We start from the raw sequence: 23,470 nt of genomic DNA, 5'->3' as shown, positions 1-23,470 counted from the left end.
CGGGGGGCGGCGGCAGGGCCGGTGGGCGGCGGCGGCGGCTCCGGGTCCCGGCCCGGGCGCGGCCCTGCGCAGCCCGCCCCCCCGGCCGCAGGGGCGCTCCTGAGCTTGGCGGGGCGGCCGCCGGGGCTGCCTGCGCGGGGGGCGGGGCGGAGGGCCGGCCGCGGCCGACGTGGGTGTTAAGTGGCCCCCCGGGCCGGCGACCTGGAGCCGAGAGCTGGCGGCGGAACCTGAGCGGGACGCGGCCACGCCGGCACGAAGGTGAGCGCAGCCCGGCCCGGCGCCTGCAGCTGCGGGGAGCGCGCGGGGCGGAGGGAGCGGGGCTCCGGGCGGGCCGCGGCGTCCGGGCGGCGTGACCTTCCCTGGCGGCTGGGGAAGCGGCCAGCGCCGCCGCGCACGTGCCCCTGCACCCCCTCCCTGTCCCGGGGTGCCCCGCCGGGGTCGCCGGAGGATCTCGGCGTCGTGGGCCTTCTTCCCGCAGTGTCCCCACCTGGTGGGAACTTTGGTCCGCCTTTGCCCCCAGGTCGTGTCGTTTGGCTGCCGGGGCGCCGGCGCTAGGCAGCACGGAGCGGCTTCTGAATGGAGACTCGCGGGCTGTCCGAGAGTGGGCGGCTGGGCCGGGGCGGAGAGCGTTCAGCGCCGGGCAGAGAAAGTTGGAAGTCGTCTTTTTAACCTGTCCTTGCTTGGCCCGGGAGGAGACGCGCCTAGCCGGGTCCTTGGCGGCAAAACTGGTTTGCATCCCGGCGCATTACAGCCCGGGCTCTGGGGACTGGATGGCGAGCTGGCAGGCGCCTGCTACCGCCCAGCTTTAGCCAGAAGCTGGGATCTTCCCGCAGCAGTTTGTGTTCCCTGGTGGAAAATGCAGCCTCATCTACTGACTCAGCTCCAAAAAAGTTAATTTCCCCAAGGATCGAGAAGGATGGGTGGTCGGCACTCTTGTTCCTCAGTCGCACCGTGGTGTAATTTGAGAGAGGGGTCAAAGGCACTGAAAAGATTCTTTTTTCTATTCCAAGTGCTACAGCAAGCTCATAAATTAATTCATGCCGAACAGTCTTGCCTCCTCCAAGCCCTATGTCTTCTCCGAGCCAGAGCTACACACAATGTGAATTAGTTGCCTACTCCTTCTGAGCGAATCTGTTAGTACCCATCGTCGTTTTCTATCCTAATAATTCTACTAGTGGCTATTTGTAGAATTAATTAATTATTTTTTGAGACAGAGCTTCGCTCTGGTTGCCCAGGCTGGAGTGCAATGGCGCCATCTCGGCTCACCGCAGCCTCCACCTCCTGGGTTCAAGCGATACTCCTGTCTCAGCATCTTGAGTAGCTGGGATTACAGGCATGCACTATCACGCCTGGCTAATTTTGTATTTTTGGTAGAAAGTTTCTCAATGTTGGTCAGGCAGGTCTTGAACTCCCAACCTCTGGTGATATGCCCACCTCGGTCTCTCAAAGTGCTGGGATTACAGGTGTGAGCTACCATGCACGGCCTATTTGTAGAATTTAATGTGCTTAAGTTTGGCTCACCTAAGGGGGTTGAATTCACATGGACAGATGGAGTGCAATGTGATGTGAATTTCCTTCAAAGTGAAGAAGGAAGTGTCTGTGCCAAAAGAAATAAGCGCATTGAGGTTTATCTGGGAGACCTCACTGGACTTGCCCATCTGTCGTCTTAGTTGCCTCCTTTTTTTTCTTCCCCTAAAATGCAGGGTTGGGTGTTTTATGTTGCTTCTGGCCAGGTTGAAATAGTCAGATTAAGTGTTGGTTAGGAGGCACAGACCTGAAAGGACAGGACTTTGAACTGAATCATCTGTCACTGACTAGCTGTGTGGCCTTGGGTAAGACCTTGTTTCAGTCCAGGCCCCTTGCCTTCTGGAAAGGGATTAGGACCCTGATAAACTTTTTTAGGAAGACACCAGATGGCCATGACCTTTTCAGCCTAGTAAATGGCCCTGTCTCTCCAAATCTATCAACAGCATATAAATCGGTGTCTTGCACTTCTAACTTAGTTGTTTTATTAAGTACTGTGCCTTTGTTGCCACTGGCCTTAAGTTTTTTGTAAATAAAGGAAGATACTGAAGTCTGATCATTGGCAAAATGCTTCAAGAAGTTGAAAAAACTTCTCCGTGGACAATGTCTTCTGTTGACAGTCAGGATGACATTGGTGTTAGGAAGGTACTAGGTACTTGGTGTTCATCTCTCATCCAGCACAACGGGTCACTGGGCTCCTCAGTGTGATGAAGAATAATTATTCCTTATTATTCACAAATAAGTGACACCTTTTGAAAATTATACAGATTAGTTGTTGAGTTGGACATTTTAGTCAACATTTATTAAGCCCCTGCCTCAGCAGTAGTTGACTTTTGTCAAAAGGGAGAGAAAGAAATTCTAGTTTTCCCCACATCCAAGGCTCCGACCGAAACATACTGAATCAAGATTTCCAGAAGAAAGTCCTGGCAGTTTGGATATTTAAGAAGTGCTCTAGGTTATCAAGCAATTTGGACTCAATGGCTCAGGTGTTGTATCTCTAAGTGTGAGTTTGTGGACTGGCAGTTGCCACCTCACTTGGGAGCTCATCAAGACGGGCAGAATCTCTGGTCCCATCCAAGGCTGTTGAATTAGAAGCTGCATTTTATTTAGCAAGGCTCCCAGGCAACTGTCAGGCACATTTACAGTTGAAGGGCTGGTGGAGTATGGTGATAGGAACATGTTTGGTGCTCTCTGTAGGGCCTTGTTCTAAGAACACCTGATGCTATGCACAGTGGCGCATCCCACTGGTCCCCTGTGGCTTTTTGTGACATATTTGATAATGTTTTTATTATTCACTTTGTACAGATGAGGACTCCCAGCTGTAGAGGCCAAAGGGGCCACGCTACAGGTAGAGCAGGCATTCACCAAGGCGTGTGTCATCCCGGGTGAAGCTCCCATCCTTGGCTGCCTGAGCACTCCTTTCCAGTCCTAATGTCTTGTGACATCCCCTGAGGCACCCAGCACAGGCTGCTGTCTGAACTTAGAACTGAGCCTGTTCAATTGATGGCTTAATGTAGGCCTCTTAAAATACAAGTCTGATGTGGTTTGGTACATCCGTGATTGGTTTAGTTATTTGGTGTTCATTTTTTCAGTCTTCAGAAAGGTTGGTTGAAGTGCTGCGGGTGGCTGTTGCATTGATACGCAGGGAAGCTTTTTGATCTGTGAGCTTTCTAGAGGGCAATTGCTAAGCTGCACTGATACCCTGTGCCCCTTTCCTTTGGAACAATGTAGAGCCCAGTTCATGGCTCCCAGAAGTTTAGGTTCAGTAATTTGGCTGCAGTCCTAGAGAACAGGAAGCCGCAGACTTGGACTAATGGTGAACTCTTGTCTTCTCCCAGGGATATGTGGTGCCTGTCATAAGCTCTAGAGAGCTGCCTTCCACGGAAACCAGCAGAAGAGTGGGCAAACATGAAGTCCAATCCTGCTATCCAGGCTGCCATTGACCTCACAGCGGGGGCTGCAGGTACAGTCATGTGCCACCTAACCATGTTTCTGTCAGTGATGGACGGCATATCTGACGGTGGTCCCATGAGATGATACCAGTATATTTTTACTGTACCTTTTCCGTGTTTAGAAACTTTTAGATATACAAATGCCATTGTGCTACAGTTGCTTACAGTATCCAGTACAGTAACATGCTGTGCAGGTGTATAGCCTAGAAGCGGCAGGCCACACCGTTCAGCCTAGGTGTGGAGTAGGCTATGCCATCTAGGGTCGGTGTGTATGGTCTGTGATAGCACAATGACAAAATTGTGCAATGACACAGTTTTCAGAACATGTCCCGATCATTAAGCAACGGCTAACTATAATCCCAGAGAAAACCCCGTCTTCTCCATTCCTCAGGCACCTTCTAAATGAGATCAAATGAAAGTGGTATGAAAATATTACCTTTCTCCCTCCAGAAGCGATGTGCTTTACTTTGGGATGAATGCATTTGATGGAAGTGTAGTATTGTTCAGAGCGTGGCAGAAGGTGGAGGAGTGTCCATTATTGTAAATACCTTCTGAGTCAGGGTGAGGGGTGGAATGTGCCACTACAGCTGGAAAACACCCCTTGTCCACTGTCACCTGGCTGGGATATGCAGGTGGCATGGTTCTTCACTTCAAGCCTGGCAGTATTCAGAGCCCTTGTAGTGCAAAAATAACACTGTAGCGTCTCCTGGAAACATCACTTACTGTCACTGCTAGTGTTGGGAAAGAAAGGACACTCTTTAGAAACGTCTTTAAAAATGAGACTGATAATGGACTGTGTCTTAGAGCCATGAAAGGAGAGGAGAAGTTGTAGGATTTGCTGGGAATGTCAGCTAACCTGAGCCTAGGGGCCTGAGCCCAAGGGCAGGCTGAGGCTCCCCTGGCACAGGGAGGTGCTGCCTGTGACAAGGGGGTAGTGCTGGCACTGTGCAGGCTACTCCTTCGATCAGCTTAAGGCTGGGTGCAGTGGCTCACACCTGTAATCCCTGCACTTTGGGAGGCCGAGGTGGGTGGATCATGAGGTCAAGAGTTCAAGACCAGCCTGGTCAAGATGGTGAAACTCCACTTCTACTAAAAATGCAAAAATTAGTTGGGCGCGGTGGCAGGTGTCTGTAATCCCAGCTACTTGGGAGGCGGAGGCAGGAGAATCACTTGAACTCACTTGACAGATTGCAGTGAGCCGAGATTACACCACTGCACTGCAGCCTGGGCAACAGAGTCAGACTCTGTCTCAAAAAAAAAAAAAAAAATTCGAAAAAAAAGATCAGCTTGAACATGCAGGAAGAGCAAGACCCTCAGGCTGAGGCGTGTGGTGGAATGGGAAGTGCATGGTGGTAATTTAGTTCTCCAGAGTCCAGAAGCAGGAAGAGTGGCTGGAATGCTGATTGCCCAGAGGGAAACCCTGGACTACCCTGGCCTCCTAGATCTCATAGTAGTTGCAGTTCCCTGGACTGGGGAGGCAAGAGGAGTCATTGCCCAGTGCTCTCATTATCCAGCACAGCTCTCCACCGACCACCAGCAGATGCGTATGGTCATGAGTGTAGTCACCTAATCAGTCATTTGCTCAATTGTGAAAAAGAAATTGTTCGGAGAAGTGCCAAGTGTTTTTCCATGAGCCAAAGGTCAGCCAAGGTATGCTAATGAGGAGGACTGGAGAGAACGCATCGTAGTCGCTGATAAGGAGCCCTGGGCAAGAGCACTTCTCCCAGGGCAGACCCCAGACACTCAGGGAACTGAAGGCTGGCAGGGGTCCGCCCAGTAGTCTCTTGTCCACTGCATGCCTTTAGGCTACAGCGTCCCAGGCCGCCCCCACCCCACCCCCCTACCCCCGCCTCCCGCCACACCAGACTGGGGAGGACGCTGACCCTCAGAATGGTGCAACCATCTGCCTGCCCTTGGCTGCTTCTCACCAGCACATGAATGCTCTTTGAGCTCAGTTCTATCTCTGCGGTAGGAGGGTGTTTAGCCACATGAGAGAGTCTCACTTTTTGACATTTTATGTCTTTTAGTCAGTCTGTTGAAGATCTAGAACCTATTGTGATAGAACTAAAAATTTTACCTTTGGCTGGGCAATGGTGGCTCATGCCTATAATCTCAACACTTTGGGAGGCTGACGCAGGTGGATCCCTTGAGGTCAGGAGTTCAAAACCAGCCTGGCCAACATGGTGAAACCCCGTCTCTACTAAAAATACAAAAATTAGCTAGGTATGGTGGCAGATGCCTGTAACCCCAGCTACTCTGGAGTCTGAGGCAGAAGAATTGCATGAACTCAGAAGGCAGAGGTTGAAGTGAGCCAGGATTGCACCACTGCATTCTGGCCTGGGTAACAGAGCAAGAATCCACCAGGGAAAAACAAAAAAGTTTCTCTTTTCCTATTTATGTGCATACTGGTATTTGGTACCACATTTAGAATTTACACTTAGTTTGAAAGACAGAAATTGCAACAGTATGGCTGTGGGCCTGGTATTTGCTGGTGGGCATGTTTTGAACATGTATTGGGCCCTTATATGTACTGACACTTACTGTCCCCATCACTGTTGGACTGGTGTTTCTCCCTGTGCTGGCAGCAACACAGGGACGCCCCTCACTGAGATAGAGCTGCTATGGGTAGTACAACCTCTGAAGACAACAAAGGCCATTCCTGGGCGGGTATGTTGGGGAGGGGGAGCAAGACGCGATCTATAGGTTGGGGCTGGGGAGAGGGGGTGCCTATTAGTGACAGACACCAAAACCTCTGTTCTACTGTGAGCCTCACAGAATGCAAATGAAAGTAGATTCCCACTTTTGAGGATCTTGGAGTCTTTGAATGCTGGAGCTAGAGAGGGCTTTAGATGTCGATGGCTCGAATGTTCATTGAATACGTAGAAAAAGGCCCAGAGAGGGGCAGTAGATTTGTTCAAGGTTCCACAGCAAGATGGTGTGAAGACAGGGCAGGACCGTGGTCCCTGGGTCCCTTGTCTGGTGTTGTTTCTGTCTCTGCTTTAATACTCCGTACTGTGTCTACAGCGCTCTGGTGGTGAGGGTTGGTTTGCAGACTCTGCCGCCCTGGCTCTCTGGATGTGGAACTTGCTGGACTTTGGGATTTTTCTGTCAGCTATTGATAGGAGCAGAGGACCTGTAGTGTTTTGCGGCAGAGGCCACCCACAGAAGTGATCTGACTCTAAGCACAGAGCCAGCTGCCGCCCGAGGTGATGTCGATGGAGTCTGTGTTGTTCTGTGTGTCTCTTTTTTTTTTTTAAACAAAGTTCCCCCCACCACATAGGTTTTCAGCCAGGTCGTCTACTCTAAAGTGCTGGGAAGTTCTCAGGGATCCCTATCTGCAGTGGTTGTAAGAGATCTAGAGCCCTAGACAGCCAGGATGAAGGAGGATTTGAAGAACTTAGTTAGGTAATTAGATAATTATTGAAATGGGGATGCGTGGATTCCAAAAGTTAGATAGTCTTAAAGAGGAACTTGGTACCACCTTAAGAGTTAGTCATTCCACAACTCTAAAGTGATGCAGTCACTACTTTGACTACTGTTGCAGTGTACCTTGTTTAGCATAGTTGAAGAATGTGGCATTTCAGATCATTGAAGTTTATCCCCTCAAATGCCAAAATTAAAAACAACCCCAAACCTTTTTTGCTTGCAGTTTCTTGAAAACGATGTGCTTCCCTTCCCTGTTAAACTGAACCTTTATGGATGGCCTCCAGAGGGGTGTGAGGACTTCACCTCTGCCTAGGTGGGCCAGTTCTGTGGTGTGCATCTGCTTTTCTCTTCTCACCTGTCTGGCCTCTTTAGAGCTGTCTCTTCCCTGAGACACTGTCCTTGCCCTGATAGATTTCCTCTATATCTCGTAATTTGCTGACTCTGTCAAGGACTGAAAATCCAAACCACCACCCTTGGTAAAGTGTCAGGTATGACATAGTCTGAGTGCTTCTCCTGCAGAATAAGATGCTTGGCTGGCCACCACTCCACCTAAAGAGTGTTTTTACTTGTCTTTTAAGGAGAATAAGATTGGAAGTCTGACTTCTAGGCAAGTGGAGAAATATTATCTCTGTCATTTATTCATGGCTTTATGGACTTGATAGATCCTGGGTGTCAGGCTCCATGGTTGATACTGGTGTTCAGAACAGTCTTCTCTCACTTGAGGGCACAGCGAGTGCCACGACCATGTCGTTTGTGGTAAAATTACATGGGAAGTTAGCTTAAGTTAGCTTACCCCGTAACATTTGGTATATTCATTAGCCTCCTGCCTTCTCCCTGTTGGAATTATAACTGTCCCAGATAGACAGCAAATGTGTATCGTAGTAACCTGTGATGCCTGAACTGTTCGGGATCATCCAGTTAAAATATTAATGTGCTGAATTAAATGCTTTATTCAGCTTATCTGCATCTAGGTTATCTAAATGACATACCCACTTAAAACATTCTGTCACTTCTCTTGAAATAATTAAATTATTTTAATGTAATTCAGATCTCATTTTATCCTAGCCCAGCAGCACCTGGAAGAGAATGACTCTGAATTAATCATAGTAAAATTATATTAAATTATATTTCACTAACTTAGAATTGGGGATCATTTCGCAGTTAAAGGCAGAAGTGTGTCATTCCTCTCCTGGAAGAACAGTAATGATGGGATCACGGAGATCATATTGCTTGTTGCTTAAAAACGAATCAAGCAGTTTTCAGAATCTTTGGAAGTATTGGCTTGTTTGCAAATAAATAATTGAGAATTATTCTTAATGTCCCTTCCCCAACTCCACTTTCCAGAGTTTAGATGGAATAACTATGTATAATGTCAAAGTCAGGAAGTTGATTTCTGAAATATTTTCTGTAAGCCTTCTTTTGCATTTTGATGAAGCGTTAAGAGCTCCTCTCCGGTTCAGGGGGAGATGGTAAGCACTAACCACTGGCACTTTCCACGATGCTGACCCTACTGCAGGGTCTGGGGATATTGTAGGGTGGTTACAGTTCATTCCTTTTCTTCCCTTTAGAATTTTTATTGAAATGATTTCATGTGGCTGGCCATGGTGTCTCATGCCTGTAAACCCAGCATTTTGGGAGGCCGAGGCAGGAGGATCATTTGAGGTTAGGAGTTGAAGACCAGCCTGGCCAACATGGTGAAACCCCATCTCTGTGAAAAGTATAAAAATTAGCCAGGTGTGGTGGTGGGTGCCTATAATTCCAGCTACTTGGGAAGCTAAGTCACAGGAATTGCTTGAACCTGGGAGGCTGAGGTTGCAGTGAGCTGAGATTGCACCACTGTACTCCAGCCTGGGCAACAGAGTGAGACTCCATCTCAAAAAAAAAAAAAGAAAAAGAAATGGTTTCGTGCAATGTAGACTTTGCTGTATTTAATATTCATTCTCTCTCTCTCTCTCTCTCTCTCTCTGTCTGCGCCTGGCCTTAATATTCTTATAAAAGTATATAAATAAAGGATTTAAACTAAATAAATTTGAGTCCATTCTCTATCTAAATACATGTTATTAATTGGTAGAGTTCAAATGAAAGAGATTTTTCTATGGAGTGAAATATTTCGCTCTTCGGGGATTAAATAGCCAGACTCCTTGTTTCCTTTCCATGGCGCCGGGTCTGATCAGTCCCACTGGGCATTAGGCAAAGTGAGTGATGAAGACTTCCCAGGTTTCCCCTCCCTTTCTGTGGCTTCCATCTCTTGCGCACACAGTAGCTGTTGGTTATTAACCACTTATGTAGCTGGCGCTGTGCTAAGCCTGTCTTCTCCATTTTTATTTAATCCTCGTGCTAACCCTGTGAGGTGGCATGGATGAGGAACTGAGGCCAGAAGTTACACGGCTTGTCAGGATCTCGCAGCAAAGCCGTAGTTCCTCTGACCCTCTTGCCCAGGCTCCTGCATGCTTACTGCACTGTTGCATCCCAGGCCTGCCTCTCTCCCCTGCCTGGCAGGAGCTCCTTCAGGGTGGGATTTAGGTGCCGGGCACATTAAGGACCTGCTATACATTGTTTACTGGACATGGCTGGAAGGTTTTAGAGGAAAAGAGGTTGAAAAGAAGTGAAGCAGAGGTAAGTTTTGGGGTAGGCTGCCTGTGCCTTCTTTCCATGGATAATAGAATCAGAGCCTCATATTAGAGCAGTCTTCTGTCCTGATTCCAGGGGGCACAGCATGTGTACTGACTGGGCAGCCCTTCGACACAATGAAAGTAAAGATGCAGACGTTCCCTGAGCTGTACCGAGGCCTCACCGACTGCTGCCTGAAGACTTATTCGCAGGTGGGCTTCCGCGGCTTCTACAAGGGGACCAGCCCAGCACTCATCGCCAACATCGCTGAGAACTCCGTCCTCTTCATGTGCTACGGCTTCTGCCAGCAGGTGGTACGGAAGGTGGCTGGATTGGACAAGCAGGCAAAGCTGAGGTGAATCAAGGACAGACACTTTTTTTGTTTGTTTTTTAAAAAACACAAAACTGGCTAGGCATGGTGGCTCATGCTTGTAATCCCAGCACCTTGGGAGGCAAAGGCAAGAGAATGGCTTGAGGCTGGGAGTTCAAAACCAGCGTGGGCAACATAGCAAGATCCCTATCTCTATAAAAATTAGAAATTAAAATCAGGCCAGGCACGGTGGCTCACGCCTGTAATCTTAGCACTTGGGAGGCTGAGGCGGGTGGATTGCCTGAGCTCAGGAGTTTGAGACCAGCCTGGGGAAAACAGTGAAACCCCATCTCTACTAAAAATACAAAAAAATTAGCCAGGCATGGAGGCATGTGCCTGTAATCCCAGCTACTTAGGAGACGGAGACAGGACAATCGCTTGAACCGGGGAGGCGGAGGTTGCAATGAGCCGAGATCCTGCCATTGTACTCCAGCCTGGGAAACAGAGCAAGACACTGTCTCAAAAAAATAATAATAATAATAACCAAAAAAAAATTTTTTTAATCTTTTGTATGGTGACAATTTTACTGATGCCTTATGTGGAGGAACATTTCCTTTTTTAGTTTTTTTTCTTTTTTTGTTGTTTTTTAATTTTTTATTTTTTTAACGTTCTCAGAACATTTCCTTTTTAAAAATATAACTGCTTTCCTTTTATTTATGAAGTTACACATTGCCATCATATAAAACTTGGAAACCACACATGCACTCCACGAAGGAGACCTGCTCGTAATCCAGCACTGAGAACGAACTGCCCTTCTGTTTCCATTTTCTTCAGGAGAATGCCGTTCAAATGCTGCTGGCGGTGCTACCTCTAGTCAGCAAGCATGCTGCACTAAAACCATAGATGCTGCTTGTGATCCACATTTTAGGTTTTCTTTCATTAGCAAAATGCGGAGAGCATTGGAAGAGGTTGTCTGAGCCAGACAGATTTGAGGAGTTTTAGGAAGGGTTGGAAATGTCTGAGTAGACGCCAGGGAATCCACTTTTCTCTGTCCAGATCTCCCAAAAACGTGAGACTTTGGTTCGTGCTTGGTCTTGCCTTGGGTGTTTATTATATAGAGACTGAAGAGAATTTGGAAACCACTGGAATGCTTAGCTCTCCCTCCTTTGAACATTGATTTATTTTAAATCACGTAAAATTATGACATAAGTTTCAAGGTTGCAAAGGACAGTCTCAGTTATTTCAGTAGGAGTTCGAAACCCGATTGCAGCTGCAGGACCCAAGCAACTGAATTCGGTTCCTTGTGTGCAGCAGTGTTCTCTGGAGGTGCCTGGAGGTCTGAGGGTGTAGCCTTTTATAAGCAGGAATTCCACCATGATGGGTAGAGCTTGTTTTTTTTTAAAGGCTTGGGACTGGATATGATTGCCCACAAAGACAGTGTAGATAGCGAGGAGGGCTGAGCGTGGATGGGATGACCCTCCAGCACAGAAAGGGTAGGCAGGAAGGCAGTAAAGAAATGAGCAGGGCACAAACCTGGAGAGTGTGGCATGTCATGATGGAGACTGAACAGAAGCAAAACCACAGGTGACTGTAGTTTTTTCCTTGTTGAAGAAGAGATACTCTATTAGAGAAGGCCTGGACTTGAGTTCAGTTTTCTTGCAAAGGACAAAATGGGGAGAGAAGACAGGGAAGCAGTGAGCAGCCACGTGAGATTCTGGAGAAGACCTCTGTCCTCTGAGCAAAGCAGCCTCTCCCCCCACAGGATAGACAGTGACTTCTGTCTTGCATGAGTGAAACCACTGGGGATCTGGCCCTGCCTGCCCCTCCACTTTCTTGTTTCCTTATCCTGTGAACAAAGTGAAGGACAGGTAAGAGCATACTGTTTTTCTGCTGAGAACAATCTAATACCTTATAGCTGCATTTCCCCACACTGCTTTCAGAACACTGAATTGCTACGGTCCTTAAGAAAGGGTTGGGAAATACGTCACAGTGTCTCTCTCATGAAGAATCACTCTGGGTACATTTATTTCATGTAATGTATGTGTTATTTAGTTCATTAACGATGCCTAAGACTGGGCACAGTGGCTCACGCCTGTAGTGTCAGCACTTTTGAGAGACTGAGGTGAGCAGATTACTTGAGCCCAGGAGTTTGAGACCAACCTGGGCAACATGGCAAAAGCCCATCTCTACAAAAACTACAAAACTTACCTGAGCGTGGTAGCACATGTCTGTGGTCCCAGCTACTGGGGAGGCTAAGATGGGAGGATTGCCTGAGCTTAGGAGGTGGAGGTTGCAATGAGATGATGCCATTGCACTCTAGCCTGGGCAACAGAGGAAGACTCTGTCTCTTAAAGAAAAAAGATACTTGGATGTTTTGCAGTAAAGAAACCATCCTGATTAACCTTATCTAATCCAGCACTCATGTTTTTTGAGCTTGGGGCCTTTTTTTTTTTTTTTTTTTTTCCATCCTGAGGAAGTGTTTGCCTCTTACCTGTTGGGGAAATGCTCCCTTAGAGTCTACAAAGCTCTGACGTGTATATTGTGTCTCCATAGCCCTCACCGTGATCCTGTGAGAGCAGCAAGGCAGATGTTACCTCTCTCTTATGGATGGAGGAACTGAGGTGCTGCTATTGACATGCTCATAGTCACCCCGCTAAGGACTTGAACTCATGTCCTCCGAGCCCCTGCCCAGTCTCCTTTCCATCAGACCCGAGTTGGGGGTCTGGAATATTTTGTAAGGGTCAGTTTTAGAGAGAAAATGAATTGGGGGCAGTGAAAGGAAAGAGCTGCTTGTGAGAGCCTGTGGTGAATTTCTGCAATCGCATTGTAAATATTTGTCTGTTCCCGGTTTCAACATGTCCCAAAGTGTTGTTCTACTTAGATGTTTGGCTGGACAGGGTCTTACACAGCAGGATTGCTCAGGTACATGTTTGTTGAATAGATGACGAACGGTTAATTCTTAGAAAAAAAATCCCGTCCTATACCTATAACCATTGCAATTCCAGTTCTACACATTTATACTACATACAGAACCAGGGGCCCATGCACCTCATTCTGTGTACCAGTTGATGAAAGTATTCATTAGAAAGCCAAAGTCCACTGCATATCTGATTTGGCCATGTCCTTGCACTATAATAATGTGCTTGGTGTTTGTTCAGATGTCTAAGCATTATTATATCTTAAACTCAATAGACTTCTACATTTATTGACTGCCACCTTTGTCCTGGAAAACCTGGCAGACCCTGATTAATACCCTTAATAGACTATTGCCTGTCAGCAGGTTAACAGAGTGTCCCTGAGGGAGGCCAACTGTGGATCTGAGGCTGGCTGAAAGACAGCAGAAACCATTTTAAGCTTTGGTTCTAACAGGCTGCTAAGGAGTGAAGTGGGGGAAAGGAGTGGTCTGGACGGCACTGGATGGTTTCTACACCCCATAGGAGTGTGTGCAAGTACATTTGTGTACCTGGTTCTTTCTTAATGGTTTTAGTCTTTTTTTTTTTTTTTTTTTTTTTTTTGAGACGGAGTTTCACTCTTGTTACCCAGGCTGGAGTGCAATGGCGCGATCTCGGCTCACCACAACCTCCACCTCCTGGGTTCAGGCAATTCTCCTGCCTCAGCCTCCTGAGTAGCTGCGATTATAGGCACGCGCCACCATGCCCAGCTAATTTTTTGTATTTTTAGTAGAGACGGGGTTTCACCATGTTGACCAGGTTGGTCTCGATCTCTCGACCTTGTGATCCACCCACCTCGGCCTCCCAAGGTGCTGGGATTACAGTCTTGAGCCACTGCGCCCGGCCAATGGTTTTAGTCTTAGTTCTCTAACATCAATAGGAAGTCCATACTGCAAGCAATGCCTTCATCCTGAAAGAAACCCCCACTCTAAGCCAAGTCTTCTGAAAGACTTGGGTGTATCTGAGGCCAGCTTAGCTTCTGGGAACCCCCGCCTTGCAGTTGGCCATGGCACAGCAGCTGGACCACCAGGGACTAGCAGACCAGGGCCAAGACTGGGGACTACCTTGATTTTATACTAATCTGTAACACTGGTAAAACTTTAGTACTCCTGAATATGGTAGCACTGTCTATACTTTTGCTCACAGTTTAGAGAAAAATTGTTAGGGGATTATATCTCTACCTAGGTAGTTAGCCGAGGAGATTCCCACCTACCCTTGGAGGTTTTTGGAACCCTGTGAGAGTGATCTTGGCTGTTGAGTGAGAGCACGATGCTGGCATTGAATGGGTGTCAGGGAGCCAATTCAGTCCTTCCTGCCCAATGAAGGATTGTCCCAGCCCAAATGCCAGTCATGATCCTGTGACACAAAACTCTTCTGGGGCTGGAAGGGATCTTTCTTGACTCCCATGAACCATGAACTCCCAGAGAAGTCTTTCTTCTGAAAAGCTTCTCAGACCTTTCCCCATATTCTTTATTGTTTTTTCTGAAGTAGTCTCACTGTGTCACCCAGGAGTGTAGTAGCACCATCTCAGCTCACTGCAACCTCCGCCTCCCCGGTTCAGGTACTACTTGTGCCTCAGCCACCTGAGTAACTGGGATTACAGGCATGCACCACCAAAAATACGCTAACTTTGTATTTTTACTGGAGATAGGGTTTTGCCATGTTGGCCAGGCCTCAAGTGTTCTGCTCGCCTCGGCCTCCCAAAATGCTGGGATTACAGATATGAGCCATCATGCCTGGCCTCCCCATATTCCTGAACTCTTACTGGATTCCAGTTTCACAGCCCTGCTGGTGACCTTTGGCTGCTGGTACTAAATCCATATGTGAGGTGAATGCTTCTATTTTTGTATTTGTGTGCATTTATCCCTCTGCCTAGTGTAGATTTCCAGTTTAGCCATTTCACCTAATACCGTCGAGCTTGCAGACTTGTACCAGCTTCACCCAGTCCTGTGGCACCATTTTACCCTCTTCTGTGCTGCAGAGGTGGTGGGTCATCAGCTGAACTGGAAAATCTTTTTGTGATGCAGCAACTTTTGGTTAAAAGCTTACTCTGGGTTTTCATCTGTGACAGTTATATTGCACATCTGGTTGCTCCAGGTTGGACTGTGGGCACGTAGGGATGGCCTTAGGACCTAGTTTTATTTAAAACTTAGAGCAAATGCACTGAAGTATTAATAGTGCATGTTTTTCAATGGGGGGCTATGGGTAATACTTTCCTCCTTTCCTTTAGGTTTTTTTGTGGAGTTTTATTTTGTCATGTCACGATATATCTTGGCTTTGGCTGCTGTAAGAGAATACTACAGACAGTGGCTTAAACAAACCCTTCTCACAGTTCTAGGGCCTGAAAAGTCTAAGATCAGGGTTCCAGCAAATCTGCTGTCTGGTGAGGGCTTGTTCTTTTTTTTTTTTTTTTTTTTTTTTTGAGGCGGAGTTTTGCTCTTGTTACCCAGGCTGGAGTACAATGGTGCGATCTCGGCTCACCGCAACCTCCGCCTCCTGGGTTCAGGCAATTCTCCTGCCTCAGCCTCCTGAGTAGCTGGGATTACAGGCACGTACCACCATGCCCAGCTAATTTTTTGTATTTTTAGTAGAGACTGGGTTTCACCATGTTGACCAGGTTGGTCTTGATCTCTTGACCTCGTCATCCACCCACCTTGGCCTCCCAAAGTGCTGGGATTACAGGCTTGAGCCACCGCGCCCAGCCAAGGGCTTGTTCTTAATTTGAATGTAGCCATCTTCTCACTGTGTCCTCACATGGCAGAGAGTGAGCCAGCTCTCTGGCTGCTTCTTCTAAGGGCACTAATCCCATCACAATGGCCCTACCCATATGACCTCATCTATAACTCATTACTTCCAAAGGCCCCATCTCCTGACACCATCATCTTGGGGGGACAAAAGTCAGTCCATAGCACCATGTGTAATAAGAATATGGATGTTGCAGTCAGGAAGACCTGATTTCACATCCTAGCACTGCCACTTAGTAGCTGTGTGACTGGCCACATTGTGTGTCACCTCTAAGCGTCACTTCCCATAGGGAATTGGGGTACTGCTGTCTGCTTCACAGGGTTGTGGGATCCACAGATAAAATAGCACATGCAAGTTTTCTTCCTTTCATCATTTTTTTTAGACACGGAGGTCTCTCTGTGTTGTCCAAGCTGGAATGCAGTGGCTATTCACAGATAACAATCATAGCACTGCAGTCTAAAACACCTGGGCTCAAGTGATCCTCCCACCTCAGCCTCCTGAGTAGCTGAATTCACAGGTTCATGCCCTAACGCCTGGCTCCTTACCTTGCATTATCACAAAAGGGCCATCCATGTGGTGAGTGCTAAAGGAATGAAGAAACTGAGGGGTAGCTGTCTGCTTGTGTGCTTTCAGTGATCTGCAGAACGCAGCTGCTGGTTCCTTTGCCTCTGCCTTTGCTGCACTGGTGCTCTGCCCCACAGAGCTCGTGAAGTGCAGGCTGCAGACCATGTACGAGATGGAGACATCAGGAAAGATAGCTAAAAGCCAGAAGTAAGTGCCACTTGAGCAAAAACATCAGGTCTCTATTGCCCTAATGTATTGGGTGTTTTTTCATTTTATATTGTGGTAGATGTGGAAGCCGATTTACCTACTCCAAAATACTGTTTATAGAATGCTTTCCCATATCAGTCAGAGATTTTCTGAAAGGATTGTCTGTGACTGGACCCACCACCCATCTCCTAGAACTGGAGAAGCCAGGAGCTTAACACCCTTTTGGCCTCTTGGAAACATAAGGCATGATCTTCAACCATTTTTGGAGGTACATGGTGGGTGGCTTTTGAACTTGGCCTGAGACCTGAGCCTCTGTAAGTGCCAATTTGGATTCTGAGATGAGTATTTGATGCTCACTCCCAGGTTTTACATGGGTATTCAGGCTGATTGCCCCAGATCCTGGAGGTAACTTTCCTTGCCCCGCTTACCCTTAGTCCTTCAAGTGCACCTGCAAAGTTCTGAGAACATTAATCAGTACCTTTATAAGCAGAGCTACTCTTCAATGATTAAATCACTGTCTAGCTCAGTCTTGAAAACAGATTCTCATCCTCTGAGAGTGCTGTGTCATACACAATTTGATTTACTTGAATTGGAAAGTATTATCTTTATTAATTGCAAAACTTGCATATTTATCTTGACATCTGGCTGAGTTCTGAGCAGGGATATTGCTGTGGTTAACTCAAAGCCTATAAATCTGCTGGAAAAAATCAGTAGATAAATTGACCATTTTCAGGGATCAGTCCGCACTCAGTGAGAATGGGATTTGGAAGAGTGCCCTGTTTTCTGCACCCTTGAGATTCATTACAGCCAACTTGAATCTAACATTCATTGCCTACAAGTCCAAGAGTGTAAGTCTTTAAAACTTATTGAAATATACACATAGTATCATGAATGCACATGTAAGTCACAAGTATGCAGTTCTATAAATAGTGACACAATTTATGTGCCTTTGTAACCTGTGTCTAGATTAACAAATAGAGTATTAACGGCACCCAGAAAGCTGCCCTCATGTCCCTTGAAAGTAATTACCTTGGAAGGTAATTCAAAGATAGTAATAGTTGTATCCAAAGGACTTAGGCAGATGGATGCCTTGAATTATCAGTTGACTTTGTATTTGAGGTCTAGCAGTGTTCACACAAGACATAGTATGATAGCTTGGGGCTAAGACTTGGATTGGAAGGGAGGTTAATTGTGTTGAACTGGATTACTTTGTTACATTCCATGTAGCCATGCTACAGAAAGGGCTGGCTAATGGAGAATACCTGACCGCGCCTTCTGAAGCTCTCAGAAGGAAAATAGTTATTAAACATCTGTAGCCTTTATTACCTTGGGACTTGATCCTTCATCTATCTGAGCCAAGTCCCCTGCTGTCTGAGGACAAAGTGGGGAGAGGGGGATTCATTAAGTTGCACAGACTGTGATTTCTTGGCCTCTTCTTAGCAGGGATAAAGCTGCCCCGGGAGCCCCCCAAAGTGTCCTATGTTCCGGCCACTACAGGAGCAGGGCTGTGATCTGCTTAGAATTCTCCTGCATCCCTGCTCCTCTGAGAACTAAATTATTGATGCTTCTGCATGACAGGTGCTATAACTTGTTCTCAGAATTTGTCTTACCTTCAAATAACATTGACTGCTTCATTCATTTCTCTGCACTAAAACAAACCCTATAAATACCTGAACAGATTTCCCAAAAACACATCAGAGATTGAGGAAATAGGAATCACGGTTATAAGGGACCAGGCAATACAATGCCATTTTATGCTTGCTGAGTTCATACAACTCCTTATTATAAATAAATTGTAGTTTTCATTTATCCACTACTGAAAAAATGTGTATTAGCTTTTATATCTTTGATAATCTGACTTGTAGAAACGCTGCCTCTATTTTAATAAAATTTCTTTACCAATAATTTAGGTGACAAAACTTGTTATAATTATGCCTGAGACATGTCGTTCCCACAGAAGATGCCTTTTAGTCTCAATTCCTGGCTCTTCATTTATGAAATCAGCTTCTTCCTTACTAGTGGTTGATCAGATTTGTGAATTGGTTGTTAAATGCCCTTGTCCGTTCTTCCTTCCCACCTGCTATAACTGAGTCTGTCTCTCTGTGTCCCCTCCTAGTACCGTGTGGTCTGTCATCAAGAGTATCCTTAGGAAGGATGGCCCCTTGGGCTTCTACCATGGACTCTCAAGCACTTTACTTCGAGAAGTACCGGGCTATTTCTTCTTCTTCGGTGGCTATGAACTGAGCCGGTCATTTTTTGCATCAGGGAGATCAAAAGATGAACTAGGTAAATGTGTCTGCACGACTGCAGTGGAGTATGATGGCATCTGCTCCCTGAAGGTGTGGTTTCTGTGCACTCTCTGCTCGTTACGCTCTCCTCCCCACATTGGTGGCTCCATCTGGCACAGGGAAGCTTCTGGATGCCAGAAGATAACGTGGTGGCAGGCAGTTGATAGCACCCACCCTCCAGGTTTCATAATTTCCTTCGGACAGGGGTTGTAGCAGTACATCCCAAATTTCCTTACTGCAAGTTTAATTTTTCTGGATCTATTTTATGGGAGAAGTAGTCCAGAAATTACTTTCCCAATTGGGGAATCACCTATAAATAATCCTGAAATAAGCTTAATACTTGACCATCTTAATAGTGTTTTGAGAGCAGTGAAAACCATAGTTCTTTGTAGCTTACCATGTTTAGCTGGTTGGTACAACTACATGCAATGTTGGGATCACATAAGTGAGTGAGTTTTTCTTATCTCCCTCAGTGTGTTGAGTCTGTTCTGGGATTAGTCAAGCTCCCAGACTTAACTGCTGTGTTAATAAAAACAACTTTGGCTTTTAATACTAAAGGAAGAATCAGGGCTATTAAAATACTTAAGAGTGAGAAAGTTGAAAAAAGCCATAGATTGTGTTTGGCCTGTCTTCTCCCTACTGGAAGGGGTTGCCACCCAGCTGGAGGCCTGCTGGTTTCCATGGGCCAGCCCTCAACACCTCAGTGACCAAACTAAATATAATCCTCACTAGGATTTCTTGTACTTGGCAAGACCCAGGGGTAGACCTGGGCTACCAAACAAAACCTTGTATTCTTAGAGCTTGGTAACAAGAGCTTTGACAGTTTCCTCAGAGAATTGTATTCTGCAGCATTAGCATTTTTGTTTTCACCTACCTGCAGCCATTACTACATAGACCTCTGGAAGTGTCACATCAGCTGTTCTTGAGACAAAATACCATTTGCTATTTTTTTTTTCTCTAGGCCCTGTGCCTTTAATGTTAAGTGGTGGAGTTGGTGGGATTTGCCTCTGGCTTGCGGTATACCCAGTGGATTGTATCAAATCCAGAATTCAAGTCCTTTCCATGTCTGGAAGACAGGCAGGATTTATCGGAACCTTTATAAATGTTGTGAAGAACGAAGGTGAGTAAACACCTGTTTTGCCAGCATCTAGTATACATCTTAACATCTCAGATACGAACTTGTTTTGATTGTAAAAAGAGGACAGTAACACAGAAACTTTGTGTCTCAAATAGAGCACAGATACCTTGTCTATTACTCATTGTAATAGACTCCCTTATATTTGTATAACATGTAAAGTTTTACAAAGGACTTACACCTCCCTCATCTAATTCAATCTTCATAACCACCCTGGGCAGTACTAATAGTATAAACAGGTCTCCAACTTCAAGGTTGGTGCTCTTGTCACTGCCCGGATGAAGCTGCAGAGCTGCTGCCACCTCTGTCTGGCCATCTCAGCCTCAACTCTGCCCCATCCATGTACCAAGAGTTAATCAAGCATGGAATTGGTGTGTTACCTGAGCATCAGTCAGTTTTCCCAGGAGACCTGATGCTTGTCCTTGTTAGTCTATTTAGGGAAAGCTGGAAATGTGTCCTTCTATGACATGGGTTTTAGCGCTGTTGTCTGGATTTGCATGTGTAAATACCCTGTGCTGTGCAGCTGCATTGGGATCCCCAAAGGAGGGATTGTTGCAGTCTTTTTGATTGCCCTTTTATCTTCTAGGAATAATGGCCTTATATTCCGGACTAAAGCCTACTATGATTCGCGCATTCCCTGCTAATGGAGCACTCTTTTTGGCCTACGAATATAGCAGGAAGTTAATGATGAGCCAGGTGGAAGCATACTGAAGTGTCCTGGTGGGCCTGAGCCAGGCGCAGGTGTCTGAGGACTACAGTTCATCTCAGGGTTTCTTGGAGTACAAGACCAGCATGAAGTTATTCTGATTTCTTGAGAATTTTGCTTTTTGTCTTCCCTTAGACCCTACATCTTAAACTTTATGGAAGAACCTCTATTTTGCATCATACCGTTTCTGCCCAAAATTGTACTGAAATAGAAAAGTCACTGCTCTTGCCCTTGGTAAAATAGAGCAGTAACCTTATGCACCTAATTCAAAAGGCTGAATATAGTTCTGTCAGGGCTTTTACGTAGACCTCTACTTGTACATGCAATCTGGACAGTTATGTGTTGAGGGAAATACAGTTTGGTTCCATGTTTATTATTTCAAATATTATCAGAAAAACCCAGAGGTGATATTTCTTATGAAGATGCTTGTAAATGGTTGTTTAACCCATTCTAGATGTAGGGTCTACTTAATGTGTGTACTATTCTAAGTGGTTGATTTTTTTTTTTTTGGATATGGAGTCTTGCTCAGTTGCTCAGGCTGGAGTGCAACGGCATGATCTCAGTTCACTGCAACCTTCATCTCCGAGGTTCACGTAATTCTCTCAGCCTCCCGAGTATCTGGGATTACAGGTATGTGCCACCATGCCCAGCTAAAATTTTCTTTTTTTTTTCTTTTTTTTTTTGGAAACAGAGAGTCTCACACTGTCACCCGGGCTGGAGTGCAATGGTGCGATCTGGGCTCGCTGCAACCTCCCCCTTCTAGGTTCAAGCGATTCTCCTGCCTCAGCCTCTCAAGTAGCTGGGATTACGGGGGCCCACCACCACGACCAGCTAATTTTTTGTATTTTTAGTAGAGACAGGAGGGTTTCACTATGTTGGCCAGGCTGGTCTTGAACTCCGGACCTGGCGATCTGCCCGCCTCGGCCTCCCAAAGTGCTGGGATTACAGGCATAAGCCAATGCACCCAGTCTTTTTTTTTGTTATTTTTTGTAGAGATGGGGTTTCACCATGTTGGCCAGGCTGGTCTTGAACTCCTGACCTCAAGTGATCCACCTGCCTCGGCCTCTCAAAGTGTTGCGATTACTAGTGTGAGCCACCGTGCCCAGCCAGTGGTTGAATTTTTTAAAAAGTTCATGGGGTGCTTGAAAATGAAAATATCTATCTAGATTTGTAAGACAGTCTACCTGCATGCTAGTGTGGCTTCCACACTTGAGTAAAAGTTTCAGAGTAGGCATCCTAGATTTCCCCAAGATGCTCTACTCTTAAAATAGTGCCATTCATTTTCTAGGTGGGATCGTATTCTACACTGACTGTATTGCTAGGGGTGGCCTGGAGGATCAGGCCTTTGGGAAGCAGCACCGCCTTACCAGCTTCCCTTCTCTCCCAAAGAACTTCCCCTCTTGGGCTTTAGATTGAGGAAGGGCTTTAGACTGAAGAGTGGTAGGCGGTACCACTGTGCTTTGATGAAAGACCCATGTGGCTAGCAACAGCGCTTACCTTTTGTCTCTGGGTCCTGGCCTGGGTAGGATTCCCGGGTGTTCTGTTGGCTCATTTGGGGCCATCAATCCACTTTGGACCACTCACTGTCTGCTCTGCCTCCACCAATCAGAACGCCTTCCAAGGAACAGTGAGAGCCAAAGCCAAGAGAAGCCTTGTTCCCTATTTGGTGATTGAGTGACAGTGGGTGAAATCCTCTCTGACAGAACTAGAAAGAACTCAGTGCTTAATGGTAGAGCTGACTCATCCTGAAGCCCATCTTGCCATGGTTTTACAGTGTTGGAAGCTTCTGCATTTGGTACTGGCAGTCAGTTTTAATAATGACTGTATATGGGATGTGATTTTATAAAGCAATGGAACATAAGAAAAGCCATATGTATGTATTCACTGACCAAAAATTCACTGACCAACCAAACCCCATACTTCATCTGGTCCCCCATAGACTTGGGGATGGGCAGCTATTCTTTGGCCGTATGGTATAAGAGGGTCATTCTTGTCACTACTAAAGTTAGTTTCATCCTTTTGTGCTGCTCTAAGACCAATAGGGTCTCTCCCAATAAAAAATATTCCTTAGCAGCCTGTAAACTGAGTGCAAGCAGGCTAACAATTTTAATAATAGTCCATACCATGTGTTTCTGTCAGCAGAATGTACATGTTGTGTAAAACCTCCAGGTTCCTTAAGGTTTTTGCTGTCCATGACTCTTCTATGGCAACTGTAGTCACAAAGCCAGAAGCCAAAGGGTCAGGGATATGAGAGGCTGACAAATGCTGGGGAACATCTGGGGAGGAGACCTCTGTCCTGTCATGTTTCTTGTGCTGCAGAGCTATTATGGCTGGTCTTCTATTTGCTTTTTCTTTAAGAGAAAACCATTTTTCTACTTTGCTTTTCTCCCCATACTTAAATGGTCAGTAGCTACTGAGTGGTGCTTTTATCTGACCAGGCCTGGACTGAAGCAAAATAGAAATGGGACTGGCTTTCCACAGGAGTTAAACTGCTTCAGAGCTCACAGTCCCATGCTCAGTGCCCGGAAACTAGCCTGTTGTCAGGAAATCTTCCCACAGGCCGTCCATTAGAGATTTCACTAGATATCTTCAATAGAAATAGTCTGAGGCAAGTGGGAGTGGGGAATGGAAGCCTGGGTTGGGAGAATTTTTTTTTTCATTCTGTTTGCTTAATTCAGGGTACAGTTTGTGCCATTTTGTATCTGTACTCCAGGCAAAAATATAACTTGAAAATACTGTATCTAAAGAAATTTCAGTGTTCTATCATCATTAAATTATTTACTTAATATTTGAGTCTGATGAATTTCATTTAAGTTCTTTACATCCATGCTGGTAACCAACTGTCAGGAATGTTACACAGAGTTCTGTATAGTAGTGTGTCAAGGCAGTGGTTTTATATTGCAATAAGCATTGCTTTTTGTCAGCAAGACACCCGATGTAAAATAATTTCACTGTAGATAAGGTAACAAAAAGATTTCTGTGCACCGCAGTTACAGAACTTGGCCCACTAGAATTACTTTCTCCCTCTACCTCTTTCTATCCCTCTATTTAT

At 46.1% G+C, this 23,470-nt stretch overlaps 1 protein-coding gene across 2 annotated transcripts; it reads left to right on the top strand.

Annotated features, from left to right (window-relative positions):
• SLC25A15 (solute carrier family 25 member 15) lies at window positions 1-23,204 on the top strand. 2 transcript variants are annotated; one of them, XM_039473291.2, is made up of 7 exons: window positions 1-258; window positions 3,363-3,487; window positions 9,609-9,867; window positions 16,152-16,289; window positions 18,406-18,575; window positions 19,539-19,697; window positions 20,299-23,204. In XM_039473291.2, exons 2-7 carry the CDS (start codon window positions 3,433-3,435, stop codon window positions 20,421-20,423), a joined length of 906 nt encoding a protein of 301 aa, XP_039329225.1. In that variant the 5' UTR covers window positions 1-258; window positions 3,363-3,432; the 3' UTR covers window positions 20,424-23,204. The 2 variants fall into 2 exon arrangements, with proteins under 2 accessions (XP_039329225.1, XP_074243909.1); XM_074387808.1 differs by lacking the exon at window positions 16,152-16,289.
• Window positions 23,205-23,470: the final 266 nt, after the last annotated feature.

This window comes from Saimiri boliviensis, chromosome 16, assembly GCF_048565385.1.
Source record: "Saimiri boliviensis isolate mSaiBol1 chromosome 16, mSaiBol1.pri, whole genome shotgun sequence".
In the NCBI taxonomy this organism is placed as follows: domain Eukaryota; kingdom Metazoa; phylum Chordata; class Mammalia; order Primates; family Cebidae; genus Saimiri; species Saimiri boliviensis.
This window is presented reverse-complemented; position numbering and strand designations above follow the sequence as displayed.